The sequence below is a fragment of the Mytilinidion resinicola genome (genome assembly GCF_010093595.1).
Source record: "Mytilinidion resinicola strain CBS 304.34 unplaced genomic scaffold BDZ99scaffold_4, whole genome shotgun sequence".
Lineage (NCBI taxonomy): Eukaryota > Fungi > Ascomycota > Dothideomycetes > Mytilinidiales > Mytilinidiaceae > Mytilinidion > Mytilinidion resinicola.
The window spans coordinates 802,267-823,820 of NW_022985440.1; the positions used below are offsets into that span (position 1 = coordinate 802,267).

General features: G+C 50.2%; 12 protein-coding genes across 12 annotated transcripts; 8 read left to right on the forward strand and 4 right to left on the reverse strand.

Moving 5' to 3' along the window:
- Positions 1-1,672: 1,672 nt before the first annotated feature.
- BDZ99DRAFT_567651 (arginyl-tRNA synthetase) lies at positions 1,673-4,403 on the reverse strand. Its single transcript, XM_033727710.1, has 6 exons — positions 4,033-4,403; positions 3,220-3,958; positions 2,587-3,106; positions 2,112-2,525; positions 1,972-2,061; positions 1,673-1,910 (listed from the first exon to the last, which is right to left on the reverse strand). Exons 1-5 carry the CDS (start codon positions 4,306-4,308, stop codon positions 2,055-2,057), a joined length of 1,956 nt encoding a protein of 651 aa, XP_033580905.1. The 5' UTR covers positions 4,309-4,403; the 3' UTR covers positions 1,673-1,910; positions 1,972-2,054.
- Positions 4,404-4,675: 272 nt separating this feature from the next.
- Positions 4,676-5,505, forward strand: BDZ99DRAFT_459694 (uncharacterized protein). The gene has a single exon (XM_033719220.1). It carries the CDS (start codon positions 4,753-4,755, stop codon positions 5,035-5,037), a length of 285 nt encoding a protein of 94 aa, XP_033580906.1. The 5' UTR covers positions 4,676-4,752; the 3' UTR covers positions 5,038-5,505.
- A 450-nt stretch (positions 5,506-5,955) lies between these two features.
- BDZ99DRAFT_228829 (uncharacterized protein) lies at positions 5,956-6,461 on the reverse strand. The gene is made up of 2 exons (XM_033713490.1): positions 6,143-6,461; positions 5,956-6,089 (listed from the first exon to the last, which is right to left on the reverse strand). The coding sequence occupies exons 1-2, from the start codon at positions 6,293-6,295 to the stop codon at positions 6,009-6,011; spliced, it is 234 nt and encodes a 77-aa protein (XP_033580907.1). The 5' UTR covers positions 6,296-6,461; the 3' UTR covers positions 5,956-6,008.
- Positions 6,462-7,216: 755 nt separating this feature from the next.
- On the reverse strand, positions 7,217-7,477 carry BDZ99DRAFT_516573 (uncharacterized protein; the record flags this gene model as incomplete). Its single annotated transcript, XM_033725081.1, has 2 exons — positions 7,217-7,296; positions 7,360-7,477. The coding sequence occupies 2 exons, from the start codon at positions 7,475-7,477 to the stop codon at positions 7,217-7,219; spliced, it is 198 nt and encodes a 65-aa protein (XP_033580908.1).
- A 1,131-nt stretch (positions 7,478-8,608) lies between these two features.
- On the forward strand, positions 8,609-9,585 carry BDZ99DRAFT_486016 (uncharacterized protein; the record flags this gene model as incomplete). The annotated part of the gene is made up of 2 exons (XM_033722750.1): positions 8,609-8,954; positions 9,011-9,585. The coding sequence occupies 2 exons, from the start codon at positions 8,609-8,611 to the stop codon at positions 9,583-9,585; spliced, it is 921 nt and encodes a 306-aa protein (XP_033580909.1).
- Positions 9,586-10,246: 661 nt separating this feature from the next.
- On the forward strand, positions 10,247-11,338 carry BDZ99DRAFT_337070 (ankyrin; the record flags this gene model as incomplete). The annotated part of the gene is made up of 2 exons (XM_033714309.1): positions 10,247-10,489; positions 11,132-11,338. Coding segments are annotated over 2 exons (450 nt in total), but the record flags the coding sequence as incomplete, so codon positions are not given.
- A 180-nt stretch (positions 11,339-11,518) lies between these two features.
- BDZ99DRAFT_380841 (ankyrin) lies at positions 11,519-11,827 on the forward strand (the record flags this gene model as incomplete). The annotated part of the gene is made up of 1 exon (XM_033715207.1): positions 11,519-11,827. A coding segment is annotated over one exon (309 nt), but the record flags the coding sequence as incomplete, so codon positions are not given.
- Positions 11,828-12,094: 267 nt separating this feature from the next.
- Positions 12,095-12,463, forward strand: BDZ99DRAFT_352553 (ankyrin; the record flags this gene model as incomplete). The annotated part of the gene is made up of 1 exon (XM_033714538.1): positions 12,095-12,463. A coding segment is annotated over one exon (369 nt), but the record flags the coding sequence as incomplete, so codon positions are not given.
- A 3,245-nt stretch (positions 12,464-15,708) lies between these two features.
- Positions 15,709-16,119, forward strand: BDZ99DRAFT_516576 (uncharacterized protein; the record flags this gene model as incomplete). Its single annotated transcript, XM_033725082.1, has 1 exon — positions 15,709-16,119. One exon carries the CDS (start codon positions 15,709-15,711, stop codon positions 16,117-16,119), a length of 411 nt encoding a protein of 136 aa, XP_033580913.1.
- Positions 16,120-16,755: 636 nt separating this feature from the next.
- BDZ99DRAFT_516577 (Img2-domain-containing protein) lies at positions 16,756-17,419 on the reverse strand (the record flags this gene model as incomplete). The annotated part of the gene is made up of 3 exons (XM_033725083.1): positions 16,756-16,806; positions 16,861-17,258; positions 17,308-17,419. 3 exons carry the CDS (start codon positions 17,417-17,419, stop codon positions 16,756-16,758), a joined length of 561 nt encoding a protein of 186 aa, XP_033580914.1.
- Positions 17,420-17,575: 156 nt separating this feature from the next.
- BDZ99DRAFT_567657 (eukaryotic translation initiation factor 3, subunit 6) lies at positions 17,576-19,590 on the forward strand. The gene is made up of 3 exons (XM_033727711.1): positions 17,576-18,183; positions 18,237-18,832; positions 18,886-19,590. Exons 1-3 carry the CDS (start codon positions 17,674-17,676, stop codon positions 19,097-19,099), a joined length of 1,320 nt encoding a protein of 439 aa, XP_033580915.1. The 5' UTR covers positions 17,576-17,673; the 3' UTR covers positions 19,100-19,590.
- Positions 19,294-19,971, forward strand: BDZ99DRAFT_228935 (uncharacterized protein). Its single transcript, XM_033713491.1, has one exon. The coding sequence runs from the start codon at positions 19,488-19,490 to the stop codon at positions 19,911-19,913; it is 426 nt and encodes a 141-aa protein (XP_033580916.1). The 5' UTR covers positions 19,294-19,487; the 3' UTR covers positions 19,914-19,971.
- Positions 19,972-21,554: the final 1,583 nt, after the last annotated feature.

Here is a 21,554-nt window from a genome sequence, read left to right on the forward strand (position 1 = left end):
CACCCCTGTTTGTGCTAAATAAGAAAATCCGAGCACTCTTGACCGTCTTTTGAGAGCCATTAATGACTGATATCATCCTAAATAGATAACCATATAAGATATGATATTTCTTGGCGCCTCTGTCCTTCGGGACCCTTGGACATTGCACCCGGGCGTAGTGGCGGACGCAATCCCGTCCTTATCAGGGTAAAAAAATCCTTCCTCGTAAGAAGGGTTTTTTAGTAGGACTCCGGTCCGAGCTTTTTGACGGTTCGAGGTTCGATCCGCGCGCGAACTAATGAACGGAGATTTTTTTGGTGTGCATAATGATTACTTGGAAACGATATAAGAAATGAAGATAAGAGAGAACACTCTATCTACCCGCCTTTGTTTCACCTTCTCCTCGTGTCTTGAGTATAGGAGTGCGATTCACGAAAGGGCGAGCCTGGTATTATTGCCGAGATATAGCCCTTCGATGTGTGCCCGATTTGGTAAAAGCGCTCTGCAATACGACAAGTAATCATCGAATTCAAGGCGCAGAAACTTTGTAGGAAGGTGCCTAGAGTTTTTAATCCTCGGGGTATTTAGTTTTATTATATCAATACTGCCCTCGTGGAGCTCTTTTCAAGATACATCTCATAATCCTGATCGACACAGAGTCGGTGTTTACATCATCCATTCTTATTACAGGTAGTACGATATCCCAATGTACACCCAAGCAATTTCCTTTCCCGTTCAGGGGACTGAGCTGCTCATGCTCCAGCCTGAGCTGTGGCTGTGCTGGGTGAGCGCATCCTGAGCCGAGACTAAGCAGCTCGTTAGAACCCAGTTTAGGCCCTGTATTTAACAGGGAGTGTTGAGACGGGGGTCGCCCTGCCTTAGAAGCCCCTGTGGTTGTGTGAAATGATGTTACGTGACGTATGTGTGTGTGGATAGGCTCTGGATGGGCTCGTCAGTTAATTATTGTTGTGGAGGGAGATGGGATGAGCAGAATGTAAACGTACCAGTTACTTCGGGGTGAAGCTGTTCTTTTCCGGATGATGAAAGGAGAGTTTTGGGGGAGGAATCAATGCAGTATTTCTATCCCTGGAGCTTCGAAGTTGATCCTGCCGCCTACCATTTTAAGGACAGGACTTCCTATCCAATGAATCTGAGCAAGCGCCTATGCAAGTGGAGTGCAACAGAACTTTGTTAGCCACAAAACAGTAATATATAGTATATGCGGGTTGTTGCATGAATCTGCTAACCGCTCGAGCGTGATAGCGGCGAGGTTCACAGGTATAGAAGACAAAGAAGGCCAATGAGACAAGGAGCGCCCCCATCAAGTCACACATGCTTACTGCTAGAGCATGATTGCGGCGACGTTCACAGATTAGAAGAGAAAAAAGCCAATAAGAGACACAAGCACCAATATAGAGCGGGGCAAATGGCGAGGATTCCCCTATGCTTGGGCCGATTTTGCTGTGCCACTTTTGCCTCCAGCCCCATTTATAGCGTCCTTCAATCCCGCTCCATCTTGGGAAATAGGATGGAGAAGGACCCCGCTTCTACATTTCGCAGTTGCAAGGAGACTAAGGAGTAGATGCAATGTTCTTCGAAGAAGTTACCTTCATGCACTCGCCCTGCCTTGGATGGATGTTCAGGCTAAAGCTTTGTTTACTACCGCGATTTGCGCCCATGATAAGATGATGCAGGTGGTGGTGGGAAGCAGTACGCCGGCGCGCTTCGAAAGCGTTAAGAGTGTTGTAACTAACTGCGCTAATGTCTCGATACTCTCTTATCAGCTAGGAATGGCAGCGGTAAACTGCAATGCCCTGCCCGGTGATTAGGAGACTGAGCTGCCATCTCAAGCATACGTAATGAGAGTGGCACCCTAGGAATTAGAGAACTAATCCTAGACACATGATCTCTGAGAAGTAACATTTAGAACTCTGGGTAACATGTTAACCAATCGACAAATAGCATTAATATAAGGCTTGAAGAAGCACCTACAAACTATAAGTATCCTAATAACCTGAAACTCCTTTAAGTGGGCATCTATCCTTCGACGTCGCTAAATTGCTTTAATGATAAGTTCACATCCTATAATTAGGTTAGCGGAAGCATGTTAAAACTTTGTCTCATTAACTGACCGTTCGACGGGTTTGAGTCCTAGGAGACGCATTCCGCTCTTGATCACAGACCTCGTCGCGTCGTATAAAGCAAGGCGAGCCTTCATAAGCTCTGGTTCACTTCCGATTACCTTCAGCACATCGTAACTGCTATTCAAAGCGTGTGTCATGCGGAATAGATAGGTTAGCACCGTGGTAGGCTCATGCGTCTTCAGTGTGTTTTGAATGGTATCTGGGAACCGAGCAAGAAGTCGAACGAGGTTGATTGCGTGAGGTTCAGTCAAAAGACTGAGATCTGCCGCTTCAATGTCGGCAGTTGAAACACCCGCCTTGGAGAATATTGAGCAAAGCCGAGCATGGGAGTATTGAAGGTATGGACCAGTATCTCCTTCGAAGGAGGTCATGGTGTCCATATTGAAGTGGTAATTGTTGATGCTAGATCGTGTTAGTCGTGAGAAGTATGTAGAAAGATTTGCCTGACAGGAGCAGAGCGTACCGTTTTCCACTCATGTCCTGAACCATTACACTGCTAATACCAAGAATATCGGCGATCTTGTCAGGATCAGTGACTTGTGCGTACTTTGCTTCGTTCTTCTTCATTACTTCGTGCATCTTGTCGCCGACATCCCGAAGTACGTCATCTAAGAACACGACAGTTCCCCTTCGTGTACTCATACCCAGCACCAGGCCAAAGTTTACGTGCTCGACTCGAGATCGAAGATCGTTATCACCGATCAACTCCACAATCTTGAAAAGCTGCTTGAGATGAAGCTCCTGGTCAGTAGCTACTACGTATATCATTTTATCGAATTCGTAGAGCTTATTTCGCTCGAACATTGCGCCGACATCACGGGCTAGATAGAGACTCGTCCCATCCTTCTTCCGCACCAAGGCTTTGCCAAGCGCCTTTCCAACTTTGCCCGGGACGTACTTGGAGAAATCCACGATAGTTGCGCCTTGAGATAGCTCAGTGATCCCGGTGTCGGCCATCTTCTTTTCTGCTGTCTTCATGCTCTCTTACTCAGGTTGCCACTACTAGCGTGTCAGTGGCGTTACATCCTTCCATATCCGTAACAAGGGGGAACAGGGGAGTACCCCCCCCCCCCCCCCTTTCATAGGCTATATATACGGGCCTTATGCCTCTTCAAATCAACACAGAACTGCTTCTTCACAACCTGAGACTCTTCCTTCACCAAGCTTTCCCCTGCATAGGTGTCAAAATGGATGTTGAGCCTCGCGTAGGACTTCTTGTATCGCTCGATACTCAGTTCACGAAATCTTTTCCACAACTCGATGACCTCGGGGTCATTGTCGCACATAGCCTTGAAGTATTGGCGAGCCTGTTCGTCTAATCCACCGTCTGTGACTTTGGAGGTGTCCTCTCCGGCTGCTTCCAAGCGCTCGATTTCTTTGCGTTCCTTGGAAACCAATTGATTGATTTTGACGTAGATCTGGTATAGATGCTGGATTGGATCCTCTTCTAAAGCTTTCTCGTCGCCGAATTTCTTGAACCCCAATGCTAGCAGTCCGTATTGTTTACCCCAGTCTCCGAGATAGTTGAGCCGAACAACATCATAGCCAGCCCCCTCATATAAATTGCTCAAAAACCCTCCAATGATTGTGCTCCGGAGATGGCCTTGATGGAAAGGCTTCGCGATGTTTGGAGAGGAGAATTCAATGACAATGCGTTTGCGTCCGGATTGTGCGTCTCCAGGAATTTTATATCCTAGTAGTGGATTGGTTCCCCATGTTGTCCGATTTTGCAAGATGGAGGGTATCACTTCTTGCAGGAGTGGCGCTGGTTTGAAGAAGAACCGGAGGAATGCTGCGTCGACGACAGGCTTGTTGACAAGTGGGGAGTCCGGAAACTAGGCAAAAGCAAACGCTTAGCGCAAGTGTACAACGAACGACCAAGCTACTATGCAGCAACACAGAGACATACCTGTTCAGCCCAACGGGCTGCGAGGTCGTTGGGTTTCTCGCCCTTGACCTTGAGGGCGGGCACTGGTAACAGCAGATCGCCATGCTCCAAGGTCTGGGTACGTTGCAGCAAAGGGTAAATTGTCTTTGCGTCCAGGCCTGTCACGTCGGAAAGGGTTTTGGCTACGTGGACACGAAACAGGTCAACTGGATTTAACTGAGGATAGCATGCTGGGAACTCTGTCTGGCTGACACGCAGCTGTTCTAGCTGCTCTGCCAGTGTTTGGTCGGCCGCCATGAATCGAGCTGTGTTTGACGCTAACAATCGTGCAGTGCGGTGGGTTGCGAGGCAAAGTGTGGTCGCAAATATTCTAGATCTGAGAAGAGAAGCTGGGAAAATGCGCAGGAGAAAATGACCCATATACAACAATACAACATCTACCACTGTGCCACATACCTACGATGAGTCTTTGCACGTTCCGCCTCACGTTTACGCTAACCCTGAGTGATTAGCCTCGCATAAAGAGTAGCCAATCACAGGCTCTACCGAGAGATTTCGGTGCTAAACAAGGGTTAATGCGCTAGGCAAGGGTACAGAAGCGCGTGTTCCTTGTAGATCTATATAAATGACAGTCTGCCTTCCCTGGGGCATACTGAGATGGTACCGTATGAGCTGAGTGTGAGAATCCCATCAAACCAGCTCAACCCAATCACTTCAGAGCTCTCTATAAACAGACTCGCAATGGCGCCCAAATCTTTCCGCAAACACCTCGGCATCCCCCCTTCCACTGCCTCCCCCAGCGACTCCGCGCTCATCATTATCGACGCCCAAAACGAGTATGCCAAGGGCCTGTTCAAGTTCACCAATGCCGCCGCCAGTGGCGCCATCATCGCATCGCTACTAAAAAAGTACCGTGACGCCAACAGCAAGATCGTGTTCACGCCAGGGACGGAGCTGGCGGAGGCGTTTGAGGAGGTGAAGGCGAAGGACGGGAAAGAAGTCATCTGGAAGGATTTACTAGGGTAGTTTGCGGAGACGAAGTTGGGGGCGACGCTGGAGGGGTGGGGGGTGAAAAAGTGATACTGGTGGGGTATATGGTGGCAGCTTGCGTAGGAAGGGGCAAAGGATTAGTGAAGGAAGCATGATGTGTATTGAGGTGCTAACGAGAGACTATATAGTGAAGAGAAGGAGGGAGGCAAAAGTAGCTACAAGGAACATCCTAGTAGTGAAGCAGAGCAGGAATCTAGCTCAGCTGAGCGGTGTACTTTGAAGAGTTGAGGAGTGAACCTTGACGAGCTGAGGAGCGAAGGTAGATGTGTGTAGGAGAATATAACTGGCTGCCAATATTCTTATTCCATTCCCCCAAAACACCAGAGCTCCTGAATTGAACAACGGGGGTCGGAGGGTATGCACTTTCCTTTCTCGTTCAGGAAACTGAGCTGCTCTTTGACCTCAATTTGCATCTCAACTAAACCCACTCTCACTTCCAATATCCCCGTACTTCTTTCGCAAGCGTGAGCAGCGACATAGAGTCACGTGAACAGCGTACACTTTGGGTGGTATAACTATGTGTTATACCACCCCACTCCACACGCTGCCAGACCCTTCTGCTCACGTGACCCTGCGCCACCATGACTCGGCTTGGCTCAGGCCCGGCTCAGCCTCGGCTCAGGTGTGCTCACCCTCGCTCACCCGACGCGGCGCAGTCCCTGACATACTCACCAGAGATCGTCACCTTTTGGCGAAGGGGTCCAAAATCCGTCCTCAGGACCACGAAATGGGGCACCCTACAGCTTCACAACCTCGGGGGCTCAAGCTCCCGTCTCTAGGGAGGATGGTCGTCTGCCTTGTCCTCGTCGTTGGCGTGGAGTGCGCCATTCTACAAGAATAGGCGACCTCCCCCCCGGCCTTTCCATCTCTTCTCTTATCTCTGATTTATACCGCCTTTTCTCTTTTCCACTGCCACGTCCACTTCGGCACAGTCGCCACTTTACACACTATAAGCACCCAATCTGAAAAAAAGGGGTCGGAGGAAACGGGACCCAGACGGTCAGATCGAGGCGGCCATATAGGGCGGGCTCTCTAAGAATAAATTTAGAATTAACAGCAAACTAATCTACAAAGAGCTTACTAAGAATAGTAAGCTATAGTATAATATAATAATAGAAATATAGAACATAGCGCAGCCGTGAGAGGTTGGGAAGTGACATAACACTCTCTGAAGTAGCTCGACGGGAAGCTGCTCTATAAGACTCCGTGGAGTTGAATTGCACTCTGCTATCATTGGCTATATTGTTGAGGGAGTCGTGGTCGGGTTTGAAATGGTGATGAAAGAAGCGGTCTTGGCCAGGGTAAGTACCCTACCTCGCCAAAAGCAACCTTGGGATTTGCATTCCCCGGTTTCTTAGGATGAGTCAACAGACAGTATGGTTGTGCTCAACAACAGTCACACCAGGTTAATGTACATACATAACTCAGTGTTTGCAACGTTGGATCACGTAAGGGGATGTCCACGTGTGTACATATATATCCATCAACTTCTCTAGGCACGTGACCTACTCATGAAAGTAGTCACAGTGCTGAATTAATCGGTAGACGTAAGATTTATTCGGCATAAATGGGTAGAGCGATGTTCAAGAGCACTAGTAGGTTGTCAGCCTGTGTGTCATCAACCGAATACTGTATTTATGCTTATCACAAGTGTTGCAAAGTCGTGAACGGTGCGCGAGAACTCCACATGTCCATCATTCGAGATCGCTGGATCCCAGAGATATGCCATCGTAACGGAGATACTAGAAGGTATTCAAAGAACGACATTGAAGTTCAAGAACTGAGAGTTGACACGCTACTTTGAGAGATGCTACATTCTTAACACAACACCAGCCCAATACAATTTGTCGACATACAAAAATCCATGGGTATAAAACATATTAGGCCAAACGGCAAGGTTTCGTTGTCGTTGCCGCAGGTACCAGTGCAACGCTTGTGAGATAACGGGGCAGTGAAAAGAGATGCTTCAAATGAATCGTGATATGCACCATAAGACCTAATTTTGCCTTCCTCCGCGTCTCCCTAACTTGTATAATTTACGTGGCTTTCGATATTCTATGATGTGGTGGATAAACGTATTTTCGTGGATGAACGCTAGATGGTTGTGTGTCGCGACGGTTCGGTCGAGTGGAGTGGGTTCGGGTGTGCCAACCACTTATTTCGGTGGGATTGTCCTTCTCGACCATTTCATCGCGTATCTCCTCACATTTGAGAGCACGAATATTCCTTCTCCATCTGCAAAGTGTATTGGGTGTAAGTACGTTGATCCGTTAAGAGTAATTCGCATGGAAGACTCACTGTTCCATCCCTTTTTCCGCTCGGCATTGACTTTGCCTGCCACTTGTGGGTCTAGCTTCTTCGGCGGTGGTTTAGCCATGGCTAATCGATTCTCGGAAGGGCTTTTGACGACAACCATTGTTGATTTTCGATGAGATGCTTGGAGTAAAGTCGTGTGAAGATGAAGATGATGAAGATGATATAGAGGATGGTGTCGGAGTGAGGGAGTTTCGGTGGCCAGAGGCTTACTTGTACTCACGCCACTTGGCACCCTACAACTTCGCCTGCTCGACTAACTGATCGCTGCAATGTGGGCCGACTGAGGAAGCTGCGGACAACGCGATGCGAGAGTCTAGATACTTGTATTCCACACCAGAGAGTCCACGATGCCTTGCACGTTTTGATACACTGCCTCATGCGCAATTAAGAGGCGTGACGGTAGGCGACCGCCTACTCAAGGCTGAAATTACGAAGGCAACGGCGAGAGGGTGCTTGGAGCTGTACCGGCTACCTGGAGCGCTTAGCAAGGAACTGCGCCCTGCTTCTGGAACTGCCCATGACGCTTGCATTACAGAACTCGGCGACCTCCTTCAAAGCAATACAGTTATGTTGCAGATCCGTTTAGACATGCCCGCGATCTACCCGTGTCTCCTCGAGTACGGTTTATATTTTCAAGGATCATTCCACTCAAGGAATCCATCAAGCGAGTCGTGGGAATCAGCAGACATGGATGATCAGGCTGAACCTCAGCCTAACGGATATCTCTCAGCCAATTTGCAGCCTCAGGCACCCGACGTCCAATACGACCGAGGAGTCGCACACCAAATATCTTCTGGCACCATCCACGTGGTCTACGAAGATTGGCTGCCCAGCTGTTTTTCTGGTGAGAAGCGCCTTCATATTAACCTTTGTTTTGTTGGCGGATGCAGGAAAACGAAAACATTCAATTCGGCACACATTCTCAGCCCTCAGGCACGCGACGTCCAATACAATTGAGGAGTCGCACACCACATATCATCTGGTATCATCCACCCAGCTGTCTTTCTGGTGAGACGGCATACGGACTTCATGCTGAGAAGCGCCTTCATATTGACCGACCAATCATCGGTTTGTTGGCGGATGCAGGCAAACGAAAACATTCAATTCGGCACACATTCTCAGCCGCAAATCGCTTCACCTTAGCAACTTCGGGAACTCATACGTGAGCTCAGCCCATAGAAATACCACTCTCCAATGTACGTATTGTAGGTTCAATCCGACCAAGACAACGATGGAAAGTCCGCATCGACCTTCAAGCGCGGAAAGCGTCAGTGCAAAAGAAGAGAAAGAAAAACCATGGAAATATATTGGTTACAAAGTCTTTTCAAGATGGGTGGCATCAGACCCAGCGTTGTTTGTCGTACGCCGATTCGCGACTTTGAATGCGCGCGTAGCCTTATCACTCCAAGACGAAATCGTACAGCTGGAGGAGAAATTGGATTATATGGACAAGACGTACAGTGACAGAAACACACTAGATGCTCATAACGGGACGTTTCGAGATGATCCCTTCTGTGGCGACGATGATAGACAAACCTTGATCAAGGATGTGCTCCCTGAAAAGCTCGCGAAATACAGTATGTATATATTTACCTTCTGGAGAGATTGCGGAAACTTTCTTACGTCGTTGTAGACTCGTTCATGAATGGCTACTCGCAACTCGTCTCTGGTGGATCCTGTAAGCCCGATGATATCGCGAGGGTGCGTCGTTGGCTTAGGATCATTCGACCGACAGCGATTGATGAACGAGAGTCCGAATATATCGACCACGACGATGACCTGATTTCCGTTCATCCAATGTCCCGATCTCCCGGCCGTAATTTTCTGGAGAAAGTGGCCTTTGGTGGTTTCCGATGGTCTCCGTGGGGAGTACCCTTCCTGAAAAATTGGTTCTCTAGAGAAGCTCCAAAAAACATCGTGTCACTGAAGAACGAGGACACTGTGTGGCCGAATAATCAGAGAATGGAGAGAGTCTCTTCGGTAATGATCTCTATCGTTGGACTGGCTATGTTAATTGGACCTATCTGGGCGTTGGCCTACATAAGGCCGATGGAGTATAGGTTAGCAGTCATATCGGGTTTCATAGTAGTCTTCTTCGTGGTACTTGCTATCACAAGATCCCGAGTATACGAGGCTTTAGCAGCCACGGCGGCATACTCAGCCGTACTGGTAGTCTTCTTGCAAGCAGGAGTGGGAACGTCGATGTGAACATTACGTATGCTTACTTAGATAGTCCTAAGCAAAAGTCTTGTCTCCCGTAAAGACTCTATAAAAACATTGTAGGAGTAAATGCCGATGCGAGGTTGCCGGATATGAAAAGGCTGGGGGCCAGACTCATGATTCGGATTAGATGTTCATCTTGCACTCTAATGCCGGAGCAAATCTTTGGACCAAGTCAGTCGCCAGTGATTTTGTTCAAAATATCGTGCAATTATAATCACGGCTTTGGTTGAACATCAAATTGCTCAACGCGCTGCCTTTCAGCAGCCTAACTCCAGGCGAACGGATATAAATTCCCAAGAAGACATTCCAGGGATTTACCGAAGCGCGAGGGTGTCCTGGGACAGCCGCCACCTGCAGGTTGAGCGGCACATCACTTCACGTGACCCAGCCTACTGTGCAATATAACTAGAGCGCGATGGACTCCGTGCGAGCTCAGCTGAGCCTGCTGAGCACCCTTGATACCGCTTGTTTGATAGCACCGGGGCGTAATTGTCAATTTCGCATACCTGCTCGGACGATCGACTGGAAACCTTGTACACTCCCAACAATGGATCTTCAGACTGCTACATCCCGCGGAGATAAGAAGGCTGTGAAGAGAATGCTGACCGCTGATACGAACGTCAAGAACTGGTCTATCACCCGGCGACCATTATTTCTCGCTGCAGGCAATGGACACCACAAGGTCGTGAAAGTATTGCTTGAAGAAGGGAGACAAGACCCGGACATGACTGATGAACATGATCGAACACCGCTTTCTTGGGCAGCCGGTCGAGGACATACGGGAGTAGTGAAGCTCCTGCTTGCCAGAAAAGATGTCAATCCTGACTCTAAGGATGACAAGAACTGGACGCCACTGTCATGGGCAGCAGGAAATGGCCACACCAAAGTGGTAAAGCTACTGCTTGCGAATGGTTGGGAAGGCAGAGCCCCGGCCTTTGTGAATTTATTTTGGCCGTACCAGTTCTTCGGCCTTGCAAAGGGTGGAATGGTTGATGCCAACTTCAAAGATAAAGGAGGCCAGACACCTTTATCATGGGCTGCCGCGAATGGCCACAAAAATGTCGTCGAAGTACTGCTCTCTCTGAACGATATCGACGTTAACGCGGTGGATAAAAGTCTTCAAACTCCATTCTTACGGGCGTCAGCCAAAGGGCAGAAGAAACATAGAGCGATCATGGAGATGATCCTTGGAAAAGACAAGAATAAGACCTCCTTGGATTCTCCAGATGTGATCAGACGGACCCCACTGTCATGGGCCGCAGGCAACGGACGAAGGCACACCGTGAAAATGCTGCTGAATAAAAGCGCTGATATCCGATCGAAGGATATCAGGGATCGTACGCCGCTCTCGTGGGCAGCACAAGGTGGAAATATAAAGGTGGTGGGCCTGTTGTTGGAAAGAGAAAAAGAACTGCGAAAAGCGCAACCAGGGGGACCCAACGCATGCCCGAACCCACAACCACTTGGGGACGCCCAGGACCTTAAGAACCAGACTCCGGTCTTATTCGCCGCGCGATACGGTCATTACAAGGTGCTGAAACTGCTTCTCGCCGACAGCAAAGCTTCAGTGAATCTCCCTGATACCGAGGGCCGAACACCGTTGTCGTGGGCCGCAGCAGGTGGTCACAGTGCCGTGACAGAGATTCTGCTCTCAGATGGGCAGGCGAATGCGGACTTGGCAGATAACAAAGGCCACACGCCGTTATTGTGGGCGGCACGGGAAGGGCATAGGGCAGTTGCATGGACTCTAATCAAGATGACTAAAACGGCACCGCCCTACCCAAAAAGTGGTGACAACCGAACGCCACTGTCATTGGCTTCGGGGAAGGGTTCTCAACCGGTAGTAAAGCTGTTGCTGTCGCTGTCGAGCCCGCAACTGGAAATTGACGTGGCGGACAGCAATGGGGTAACACCTCTGATGTGGGCTTCGGGTGGTGGCCACGCAAGAGTTGTGAATCTTCTCCTGGAAAACGGTGCAAATAAAAATGCAGCAGACAAGAAAGGGTTGACACCGCTGATATGGGCCTCGGTCGCAGGCCATAAGGAAGTGGTGAAGCTCCTCCTGGAACTTGGCGCAGAGAAGAAGGCAGTGGACAAAGAAGGGAGAACGTCATTGATATGGGCTTCCGACGGTGGTCATGAAGAGGTACTGAAGCATCTTCTGGAATGTGGTGCGGATAAAGAGGCATCAGATATGGAAGGGACGACGTCACTGATACGAGCTTCAGCTGTGGGCCATGAGAAGCTGGTCAAGATACTACTGGAAAACGGTGCATACATAGATAGAGCCGATAAAGAAGGAGCAACACCATTGATACGGGCTTCTGCTGGGGGTCATGAGAAGGTTGTGGAGACTCTTCTAGAACACGGTGCAAAGACGGACGCGGCAGATAAGGAGGGGTCTTCACCGCTAATGTGGGCTTTAGGTAGTGGCCAGGCAGGGGCGGTGAACCTTCTTCTGAATAGCAGACCTCTGGCTCAACAAAGCGCAGTGGATTCGAAAGGGAGGACATTCTTGATATGGGCAGCAAGAGGCGGGAACGAGACTATAGTCAGATTGTTCCTTGACGACGGGGGAGGCATCAACACAACAAATGATGACGGATGGACACCACTCATGTACGCTGCGAGAGGCGGATACTACGCAGTAGTACAACTCCTGTTGGAAAAGGGCGCAGCGAAAGCCGTCTCAGATAAAAAGGAGTTCACTGCGTTAATGGCAGCCGCAAGAGGTGGGAACGAAGATCTTGTGAAATTGTTTCTAGATGGTGGGGCAGAAGTAGATGCGAAGGACAACATGAAGCGGACAGCACTTATATGGGCTGCAAATGACGGACACGACAAGGTAGTGAAGTTGTTGATCGATCGTGGTGCGGACATCGAAGCCAATGACTTCATTGGTTTCACAGCTTTCAAGTACGCCGGAATCAACCGCCATGAGTCAACCCAAGGCCTACTGAGAGCTGCATCCGCAGCAAAAAGCAAGTTAGCCGCGAATCCAGCAACACTGGTTCCAGGACCTCAGGTTCCAGCAGCACCGAATCCAGCACCTCAGACTTCGGTATCACAGAATCCATCACCTCAAATTCCAACAGTACAAGCTTCAGCAACACAGAACCCAAGGCCTCAAGCACCAACATCTCAGGCTCAGGTTCCGGCTGCACAGAACGCACAGGCTCAGAATGCACAGGTTCGGAATGCACAAGCTCAAACAGCAGCTCAAAATGCAGCTCAAAATGCAGCAGTCCAACCTCCGGGGGTATCTCAAAGCCTAGTAGTATAGAATGCAGCAATGCAAAATCCAGGGCTTGAGAACCCGAATCCAGTGGGCCAAAGTTCAGCAGCTTCAAAGGGAGCAGTGCAAAGTCCAGTAGCTCAGAATTCATATGCGCAGAAACCACTTCGACGACTCCTTAGTTCCTTCTCCATTACCAAATAGTTTTCATGACTTGATTAATTCATACCACGTGCCTGTTGCACTGCTCTGTACTTAGGTAGCATTCAAGACGAACTAGCATGACAACAGTTCATCTCCGATTCAATACGTGTATATATTTCAAAGCAACCCCTACTGCTAAAAATCTCACATACATACCTATATACGTAGCCACTATCGAGCTGGCACCCAGATCTCTTCCGGTGGACACCGCCCGCATAGTATTCTTGGACTCAGGACTCAGTTCCCAATTCTGCTACCCTGAAAGCTCATCTACGAAGATCCGGAAGAGAAAGAGAAGGAATATGTAGTCAAGTTGCTGTGGAAAGAATCAAGTCGCTAAGGAGGAGCAAGTGGAAAGTTTAGAAAGGAGCGTAAAGTCCATAGAACAGTTACCCGATGCGCCAATGACAAACAAAAAGTGACTACCCAGATATACCAACAATAAAAGCATTCAGAGCCGCTAAAAATGCAACCCAGCTACAACTCCTTCCACGAGAGAACATACCAGTGGCAACTTTAACAGTGGCCAGCGGCCTGCTCCTGGTCATTAAATTCCATGACGCTTTCGGCAAAACCTGGAGATACTCCCTGTATCGTCTTTCCAGCGAACTTGAGGAGCTGGTCGTGGGGTAGACTCTCGCCTTTGTTGGCGTACTCTTCCATCTGATTCAACGTAATCGCCGTGTGGTCATTGTACTCCACCAACTTTTGTAGAAAGGCGACAGCTCTGTCTATGACCTCAGTCCGCACTAATACATCTTGTGCAGCATCTATTATCATCTCTTCCGTCGTATGGACCAGCTAAACGCCGTATTCCATGTTATAAGCCCTAATTCCATCCCGTTCGCGGAGTTGGAGGTTTCTGGGGCTTTAATAAGTTTCGTCCGAGGGATCTGTAATGCGTTAACGTTAAGAAATTCTCATAAAAAGAGGTTCCCTACGCACTCGCCGTGTTCTGTCTCGGTCTCAGAGTTAGAGCAAGCCCAAGGTTGTCCTGTCGTACGATTAGGACCCATCCACGTCGGCGAGCTGGATAAGGCCAGTTTCGGTAGTCGTACGTCAGGTGGCTTTCGTATCCAGTTTCTCTTGACGGACTACCCTAGATAGATGATCGCATCGCCCAAGCGGAGGCAGTAGGTGATGTGGTTGTGATGCGGCTATCCACCACTATCCACCAGAGAGACTTCTTTGATGAATATTTCCAGCTACGGTGACTAGGACGCGTGCAGTAGGACTTAGGGCACCTTGTACTACGTGTCCGCGAGGAGCTTGGCAGGGCGCGTCGTTGCGAGACGCTAAGCGCGCAGTTGCGTCACGGGGGTGAGGAGGTAGCTCGCTGGCTTACGATTCGTTTTTTCTCGCACGAGTTCTGCAAATAAGGCTGAAGCTGGTGTAGGTGGGTGAGGACTCCAAATCAGTGCCCTGTACGACTCCCGAATCGGCCTAGTCAATCCTCCCAGCACTTATTTAACGGCTTCGGTTGCACTTTTCCTTCATCGATACCACTTACTGAGCCCAAGATGAATGCCCGATCACCTATCAGTCGCCTCCCCTTGGAACTTCTTCTTACAATCCTCGGGCTCGGCGGGTTCTCTCACCAACAGTATATGATGCTATGCTACTCCAGCGTCTTCTACGAGTCTGCCGTGAGACTCCTATATCGAGAATTTACGGGCGGAGCGACAATCTACAAGCCTTCCTTACTACTATACTTCAAAGACCAGAACTTGCTTCCTACGTCCAACACGTCAACTTTCAATTGCAAAGTCTATATATGTCCATATAGGCCAAAAACGAACGGTTGAATCACTTTATCAGCCGGGTGGAACGTCTGAATCTACCGCAAGATGTCCAGCAGTCTTGGATAAAAGATCTTCGCAATAACCTTCGCGAGGCTTTCGCGGTCCTTTTCCTGGCGTATCTACCAAACCTACGTCGAATCAATATCCTTCCGGATGAACACAGGAGACTCCATCCCCATGGCTTTGAAATCTCTGAAGCTTATTTCCGATCGATAGTGCCTTGCGAAATTTTAAAGTATCCGATATGCCACATTCTCCGTGTGGGTACCTCCCTATTCGAACATCTACAAGAGATCAATATTGCTTCTAAACCAGCCTCAGTATACGACATCGCAGCAATATTTGTACTACCTTCTCTCAGGACACTTCACGTAAAGTCTGTAATTGGGGAATTTGGGGCCCCGAATAAATTTCGCAAGAATTTCAGTAATATTACAAGTTTAGCCTTTATGGAAGCCAGCTTATCGCCTGAATGCTTAATTGAAGTCCTTCTGTTCTGCAAGTCGTTAAAAGAATTCAAGTTCAACGATCTTATCGATGCTCGAGTACCACGGGAATATCCCCGGATTTTTAAGGTGCTAGCTGGTTTCAAGGATGCTTTGGAAACACTGTACCTGAGAAATCCGCACCCAAACCTAATTTCGCCAATTGCCTCCCTGTCTGAATTCGAAGGCCTCCGAAATTTCGTTAGCGACGCTTCAGTCATCTACCATCACGATACACCATTCAGGTCGTTGTCAGCAATTTTTCCACGAGGGATTCAGAAGGTCAAACTTTACAAAGTCCAGTCGCGACTCCTCAGCGAAACCTTTTCCCCTCCGGCCTTACAATCATCGCATGAACCTAGCAGTAAAACGTTTGCGTAGGATGGCAACCCCTATCGATCTTCTGTCGGCGGAAATTGCTCTCCTGAGCCTTGTAAACGATTTACCTAAGCAGCCAAGCATCAACGTATCCAGCCAGTATATCAAGGAGCAAGGATCGCAGCCCAGCAGGACTCTATCATTTAAGCATGAAATCTCCATAACACCAAATTTGGCATTCATATGTGCCTACTCTGACGATCCCCTTCATGTCCTAGCGGCCTGCATCGAGGAAGCAATTCTGAGAGACTGTCTCATCATTCGTTTCGCCGCGAATACTGGCAAGCACGGAGTCCTTGTCGATGGATTGAAGGCGATTCCACGGATCCTGCAGAACGAGGAGCGATATAGACGGTCTTCTACGTTCGAAAAGCGTCTTCAGGGTCTGGTCAAGGGTATTCACTCCATTTTTTGACAGTACGAGAAAGATCTTAAACTTGTCTCTATACCCCTGGTATTTGGAGTGGAAGCGCAACAAGGTCTTTAATAGAGCGACTAAGAAAAATAAGTCAGTATATCAAAGCCTGCGATGAACTTCTTAGAGCTGCTCGCAGGTACAGAATATTTTCGAACATTGCCGTTGAGTTCGTTGATCTTCAGCAACGTGGAAGGTGACTTTCTGTGGATGCAGCATCCAACACCAATGAGATTATCGAAGCTAGCTGCACAAGGGAGACGTTATCAAGAGTCTCAAGTTGGCGCCGCAAATCTGTTTCGGCTAGGCGAGACTTCAAGGTTACTTGCCGAAGCCAGTGGGCATGCGACTGGGCAAGAATAACCGACTTCGAGGAGCCCGAAACAGGCCCCGCCCAAGCGTTTATGCTACTCAGGCCCGTGCTCGGGCTGCTCAGCCTCAACTCGGGATCTGCTCACCCAACTCAGCCACAGCTCAGGCTGGAGTAGGAGCAGCTCGGTTCCATAAACGGGAAAGGAAATTGCTTGGGTGCACATTGGGGTGTTGTACTAGCTGTATACAAATCCCTATAACTACAGACAGTAGTCCAGTTTCTACTGATCATTTCAACGCATTGATATAGTACAAATGAACACATCAAAAGTTCTTCGACTCAAGATATTTGACGATCTGGTCCTTATACCAGCCCTAAAAGCAAGAACGTTAGCAATTTGCGTCTCCCAGCGTGTATTTGACACTCACCTTCACAACAACGTGCCCTGTCACCGGGTTTATGAAAGCATGCCCCTTCGGTAGAGCCAACAGTTCACTGAGCTCATCTTTCAGCTGCGTCGCATCACCACTAATCTTCCTCACTGTCGTCAAATGCTTGTTTCCACCGGCTTTTGCGTCCTTGTACACTGGGAGGAAGTTCGATGGCGTCCGGGCGACATGGAATCTGAGCTCTTTCTGTGTTTGGGATGCTGGACTGGGGAATCTTTTCGAAGGTAGCGCCTTTGAAGAAGGTATTGGGGATGTGGGATTGTCCGCGTCTGTTGCTGCTTCTGCTGCTGCTATGTCGGCGTCGCGAGATTGTGTAGGTGAGGGAGTTGAGGAGATTGAAGCCGCGGTGGCCGGAGTCGAAAGAGGTGATGTAGATGCTAAAAGAGTCAGAATCTATGCGCAAGGTCTGAAGCAATTAATGAATACCTTCAAGTCTTGAACGCGAGGCGGTGGAAAAGCGGAGGAGATGTCGGAAGGAAGACGGATTAGGGGGTCCCAAAGGTCTCAGGAACGATAGAACAGGCTGGGAAAGCGCCATGGTTGAATATATAGCGTATTGCATGCTCTCCTGGATCAATTGAAGATGCGCCGGGCTGGTTGCGCGCGTTGGTGAGGGCGAGGCGTGAAGGGAGGTCTATAGTGAGGTTGCCGTCACTCCGTCGCCCAAATTTTAGCGAGGCCGTTCCCGCACTTCATTGTTTCCGCGTCCCCTCCGCCAACAAGTCGCCCGCATCTCTCGACCGCCGCTTGAGCCTGTAATCGTCGAGACCGAGTCGCCAGAGCACGCCTAGCATGGCAGACACCACCACCGACAGCAGCGAAGACATCGCTACCCAGTACGACCTCCTGCCGAAGCTGATCCAGAACCTGGACCGACACCTGATCTTCCCGCTTTTCAACTTCACCTATGGCGCTGACGACGAGGGCGAGCAGTCAAGGGAGAGCAAGGAGATCCTCTTACAACTGTTGAAGCCGACCAACATGATAGACTATGTGGGCCAGCTGGAACAGGACGTGAAGGGCCTTGACGAAGTGCCTGCGGAGTACAGCATAAAGAGGGAGAGCACGCTGAAGACGCGGGACCGGTTGGAGCAAGAGACGGCCAAGATAAGAGACCTGTTGACCGACGAGACGGTCATCAACGCGCTCAGGAGTGACAAGGTGGCCAACATGAACTACCTGAAGGAGAATTTCAAAGTCACAGACGAGATGGTCAATCAGCTCTATGAGTATGGGAACTTCCAGTACAGCTGCGGCATGTACGGCGAAGCCGCTGAGCTACTATACAGATTCAGAGTCTTGGTATATTGACCGAATTTCAATGAATTCACAGCTCAAGCTAATTAAGAGGACAGTCCACCGACAATGACAAGGTCGCCGAAGCCACCTGGGGCAAGCTCGCCAGCGAAATCCTTAGTGGGAACTGGGAGGCCGCCATGGAGGAGATCACAAAGGTGAAAGAGTCCATCGACACACGGCTCTTCAACAACCCCCTCGCTCAGCTCCACCACCGCACCTGGTTGATCCACTGGTCTCTGTTCCCCTTCTTCAACTACGACTCTGCAAAGGACACCCTTACCGAGATGTTCTTCTCGCCCGCCTACATCAACACTATCCAGACAAACTGCCCCTGGGTCCTCCGCTACCTCGCAGTCGCCGTCATCACGAACCGTAACCGCAACCGCAACTCGAACCAATACCAGAAGCAGCTGAAGGACCTAGTGAGAATCGTGCGACAAGAAGGCTACGAATACCGCGACCCTGCCACGGACTTCATCAAGGCGCTCTACATTGACTTTGACTTCGAGGAGGCACAGAAGAAACTCTCAGAGACCGAGATCCTCCTCAGCAACGACTTTTTCCTAGCCAACTCTGCCGCTCCTTTTGTGGATGCCGCACGCCATCTCATCTCCGAGACATACTGCAAGATTCACCAGAGGATAGACATCAAGTAAGACAAAATTCTAGCTCTGATCTTCATTTCGCATGACTAATACTTTTTAGGGACCTCTCCACCCGCCTCGGCCTCACCCAAGACGAAGGCGAGAAATGGATCGTCAACCTCATCCGCGACACGCGCGTCGATGCCAAGATCGACTACCAAGCCGGCACCGTCGTCATGAACCACCCGCCCCAGTCCGTCTACCAGCAAGTGATCGAGCGCACAAAGGGCGGCTTCTTCAGGACGCAAGTCCTCAGCGCTGCTGTTGCGAAATGAAAAAATTCTCTCGCCTTACTTTCACTGTTGGTTTCGCGGGCATGTTTTCTCGGCTTTTTGGGACGGCTTGCTGTGCTGTGACGCTAACTTGCAGAGCGGAGCGGAGTAACGGTCTTTCACGCTTTGCTTGGGTTGGGGCTGGGTCTGCATGCATCGTGCGGGTGGATAGAACAGTATGCGTGTGTGCTCTGGAGCTGGGCTGGCGAGGGAAAAGCGGGCGACATGCTCACGTAGAGGGCATGAATTACACGACGAATGGCGGGACGAATGGCTGATGAATATGACTGACAAGGGTCAAGTATCAAAAGATGTGAAGCCAATAGGGGACCACCTCGACAGGTCATGGGCTCGGCCGCTGGCGAAAGGCCTTCGTATTCTAGATTAGCAAATGAGGAAAGTAAATCTCGCACTCCCATGCCCGTTCTCGTCTGTGATTCAGCCGCGAACCGTGATCCGCCTTGACAGGTGGGTGGGCCGGCAACTGGGGAGCTGGGGAGCTGAACGCGCCACCCCGGGCTACCCGTTCTCGTGCCAGCCGTTGTCGTGTCCTACAGCTGGGATCAAAGGGTGTGCGCTCCGATGGCACGCTGAGGTTGCCCAGCTTCCCTGTCACTCCGTAGTGGCAACAACACGAGCCCCTGTGGGCCCCGTCCCGTCCCGTCCCGTCTGCAGGGCCACCCGGGTGCGAACGCCAGGCGATCAGATTGGCGATAGCGAAAGGCGGGATCAACTGGAAACCGCGGGGAGCGAGCCCAGCTCCCGAGGGCCGCGGGTCTTGGGTATGCAGGGTTGGGAGATCGCAAACAGTGGTTAGGCAGTCGGCACTGGCGCAGAGGATGTGATAAACGGCTAGGCCTAGGCGGGTCTGTATGGGAGCGGGGTGGCGGAGGGGGATTGGAGCATGCGCGTGGGGAACTAGGGTTCGCCGCGGCGGGAATGGCGGGTGTAGCGTTGGGGATGTAGGGAGCTGTGACCTGAGACATGGGAGGGATGGTTGATGGGGTTTGGTTGTTTTTGGCAGAGGGTGAGGGAGTTTGGTTTAGGGGGAAGAGCTCAAGAGGGAATGAATATGATCACAGGGTGCGGATTTGGAGGGTGGAAGCGTAGCTCATTCGGTTGGGGTTTGAGATGAGGTTGAGATGACTGCATACCTTGACGTGGGCTTGCTCAGTAGCCAAGAAACGAAGTTCGATCCGCAAAGTGCGGGGTTTTTGGATGGAGCAACGCCCAGGTTACACGGTGGTGCAAGCAAATCGCAGGAAGACCAGGTGTTTGCGTGATAGATCTTGGTCGATCACTGCACGCCTACCGCGCCTCACTCTCAACGCTATGCACAGCCCTGCTACAACATGCGGACCCTTCCGATTTCTGGAGCACAGATTAGCCCCAAAAATTGTCGCAGAGCGTGGGTGAAAGCTCGGCTTTGAGATTTCACATGTGCGTTGCGCCTGTTGCGGAGTCTCTGCTGCGGTGACGGATACGCATGCCACTTTGAAGCCGGCATTCACGACAGCGCCGGGCTATGGTCACGACACCTGAGCGGTCAGAGGTGTTTTGCTTTGTGGTGAATACGTGGCCTGGTGCTGCCGGGTGGTTCGCGCCTGGCTGCGAGTAGCCGCGAGGACTGGGACGAAGGTACGAGGATGTGCGACGACATGGCTGCCGGGATTCCGAGTTGATAGGTAACGGAGGCCCAGGATGGTGAGTGGAGCATAACTTAACAATGCGATGGCTTAGAAGTGGTCCTTACGCTCACGCATATTGCAATAGTGCTTTGTATGAGCAACCCACATTTCTTGCGGGCATGGTTGAACAATGTTTGGAAGGAGTGTTATTAGGAAAACGATAACAGGCCGGAAAGAGATCCTTAAAGACATAAATGGTATATACTGCACGCGTAAAGCTGCAGCATTGAGAATTGTACTGGAAGAAAGATGAGGCATACAAAACCGGAAACTCTCATTGATACCAACAAGTACCGTTGTAAAGGCCAGGTAAGGCATTCAGCAACTGTTCCCGCGATCAAACGCTTAGTTGAATCAGGACCCGACGCCCGCAAGTGACTGAGCCGGAAACGTGAGGACATGCTCGCAGGCGGGCTTTGCTGGTATTCGAGAGCCAGCCAAGAAACACAAGAGAAGGAGAGCTCCATGGCATACTCCGGGCGGATCTCCTACCTGACCGCATAGCGCGATAGGCGGATAGATGTTAGCTTGCATCTAGAGACCCGCGGGTAGCGGCATTAGGAGTGAAGCTAACAGCAAATGGCACGAAGCGGAGCCCTCGCCAGACGTAATTTGCAGGGAGAATTGTTCGGATTTACCTCCGTCGCGCGATAGGCCGGCAGCCGGCGATCCTCGGCCTCTAAAGCATCCTATGCAGCCTACCGGACTGGACTGCCTTGCTGAAGTTAACGCGGTTCGAATCTAATATGGAATAGTCGAGAGCTTTGCGC

Excerpts from the sequence above, each read along its gene's own strand:
- BDZ99DRAFT_567651 (XM_033727710.1), bottom strand. The coding sequence starts at position 4,308 with ATGGCGGCCGACCAAACACTGGCAGAGCAGCTAGAACAGCTGCGTGTC. Across the intron at positions 3,107-3,219 it reads TTTGAAGAGGCATAAGGCCC|AGAGCATGAAGACAGCAGAA; the intron begins GTATATATAGCC and ends AACCTGAGTAAG. Across the intron at positions 2,526-2,586 it reads CAGGACATGAGTGGAAAACG|CATCAACAATTACCACTTCA; the intron begins GTACGCTCTGCT and ends AACACGATCTAG.
- BDZ99DRAFT_459694 (XM_033719220.1), top strand. The coding sequence starts at position 4,753 with ATGGCGCCCAAATCTTTCCGCAAACACCTCGGCATCCCCCCTTCCACT.
- BDZ99DRAFT_228829 (XM_033713490.1), bottom strand. The coding sequence starts at position 6,295 with ATGATAGCAGAGTGCAATTCAACTCCACGGAGTCTTATAGAGCAGCTT. Across the intron at positions 6,090-6,142 it reads ACTATAGCTTACTATTCTTA|CCCGCCCTATATGGCCGCCT; the intron begins GTAAGCTCTTTG and ends ATTCTTAGAGAG.
- BDZ99DRAFT_567657 (XM_033727711.1), top strand. The coding sequence starts at position 17,674 with ATGGCAGACACCACCACCGACAGCAGCGAAGACATCGCTACCCAGTAC. Across the intron at positions 18,184-18,236 it reads TATACAGATTCAGAGTCTTG|TCCACCGACAATGACAAGGT; the intron begins GTATATTGACCG and ends TTAAGAGGACAG. Across the intron at positions 18,833-18,885 it reads CACCAGAGGATAGACATCAA|GGACCTCTCCACCCGCCTCG; the intron begins GTAAGACAAAAT and ends AATACTTTTTAG.
- BDZ99DRAFT_228935 (XM_033713491.1), top strand. The coding sequence starts at position 19,488 with ATGAGGAAAGTAAATCTCGCACTCCCATGCCCGTTCTCGTCTGTGATT.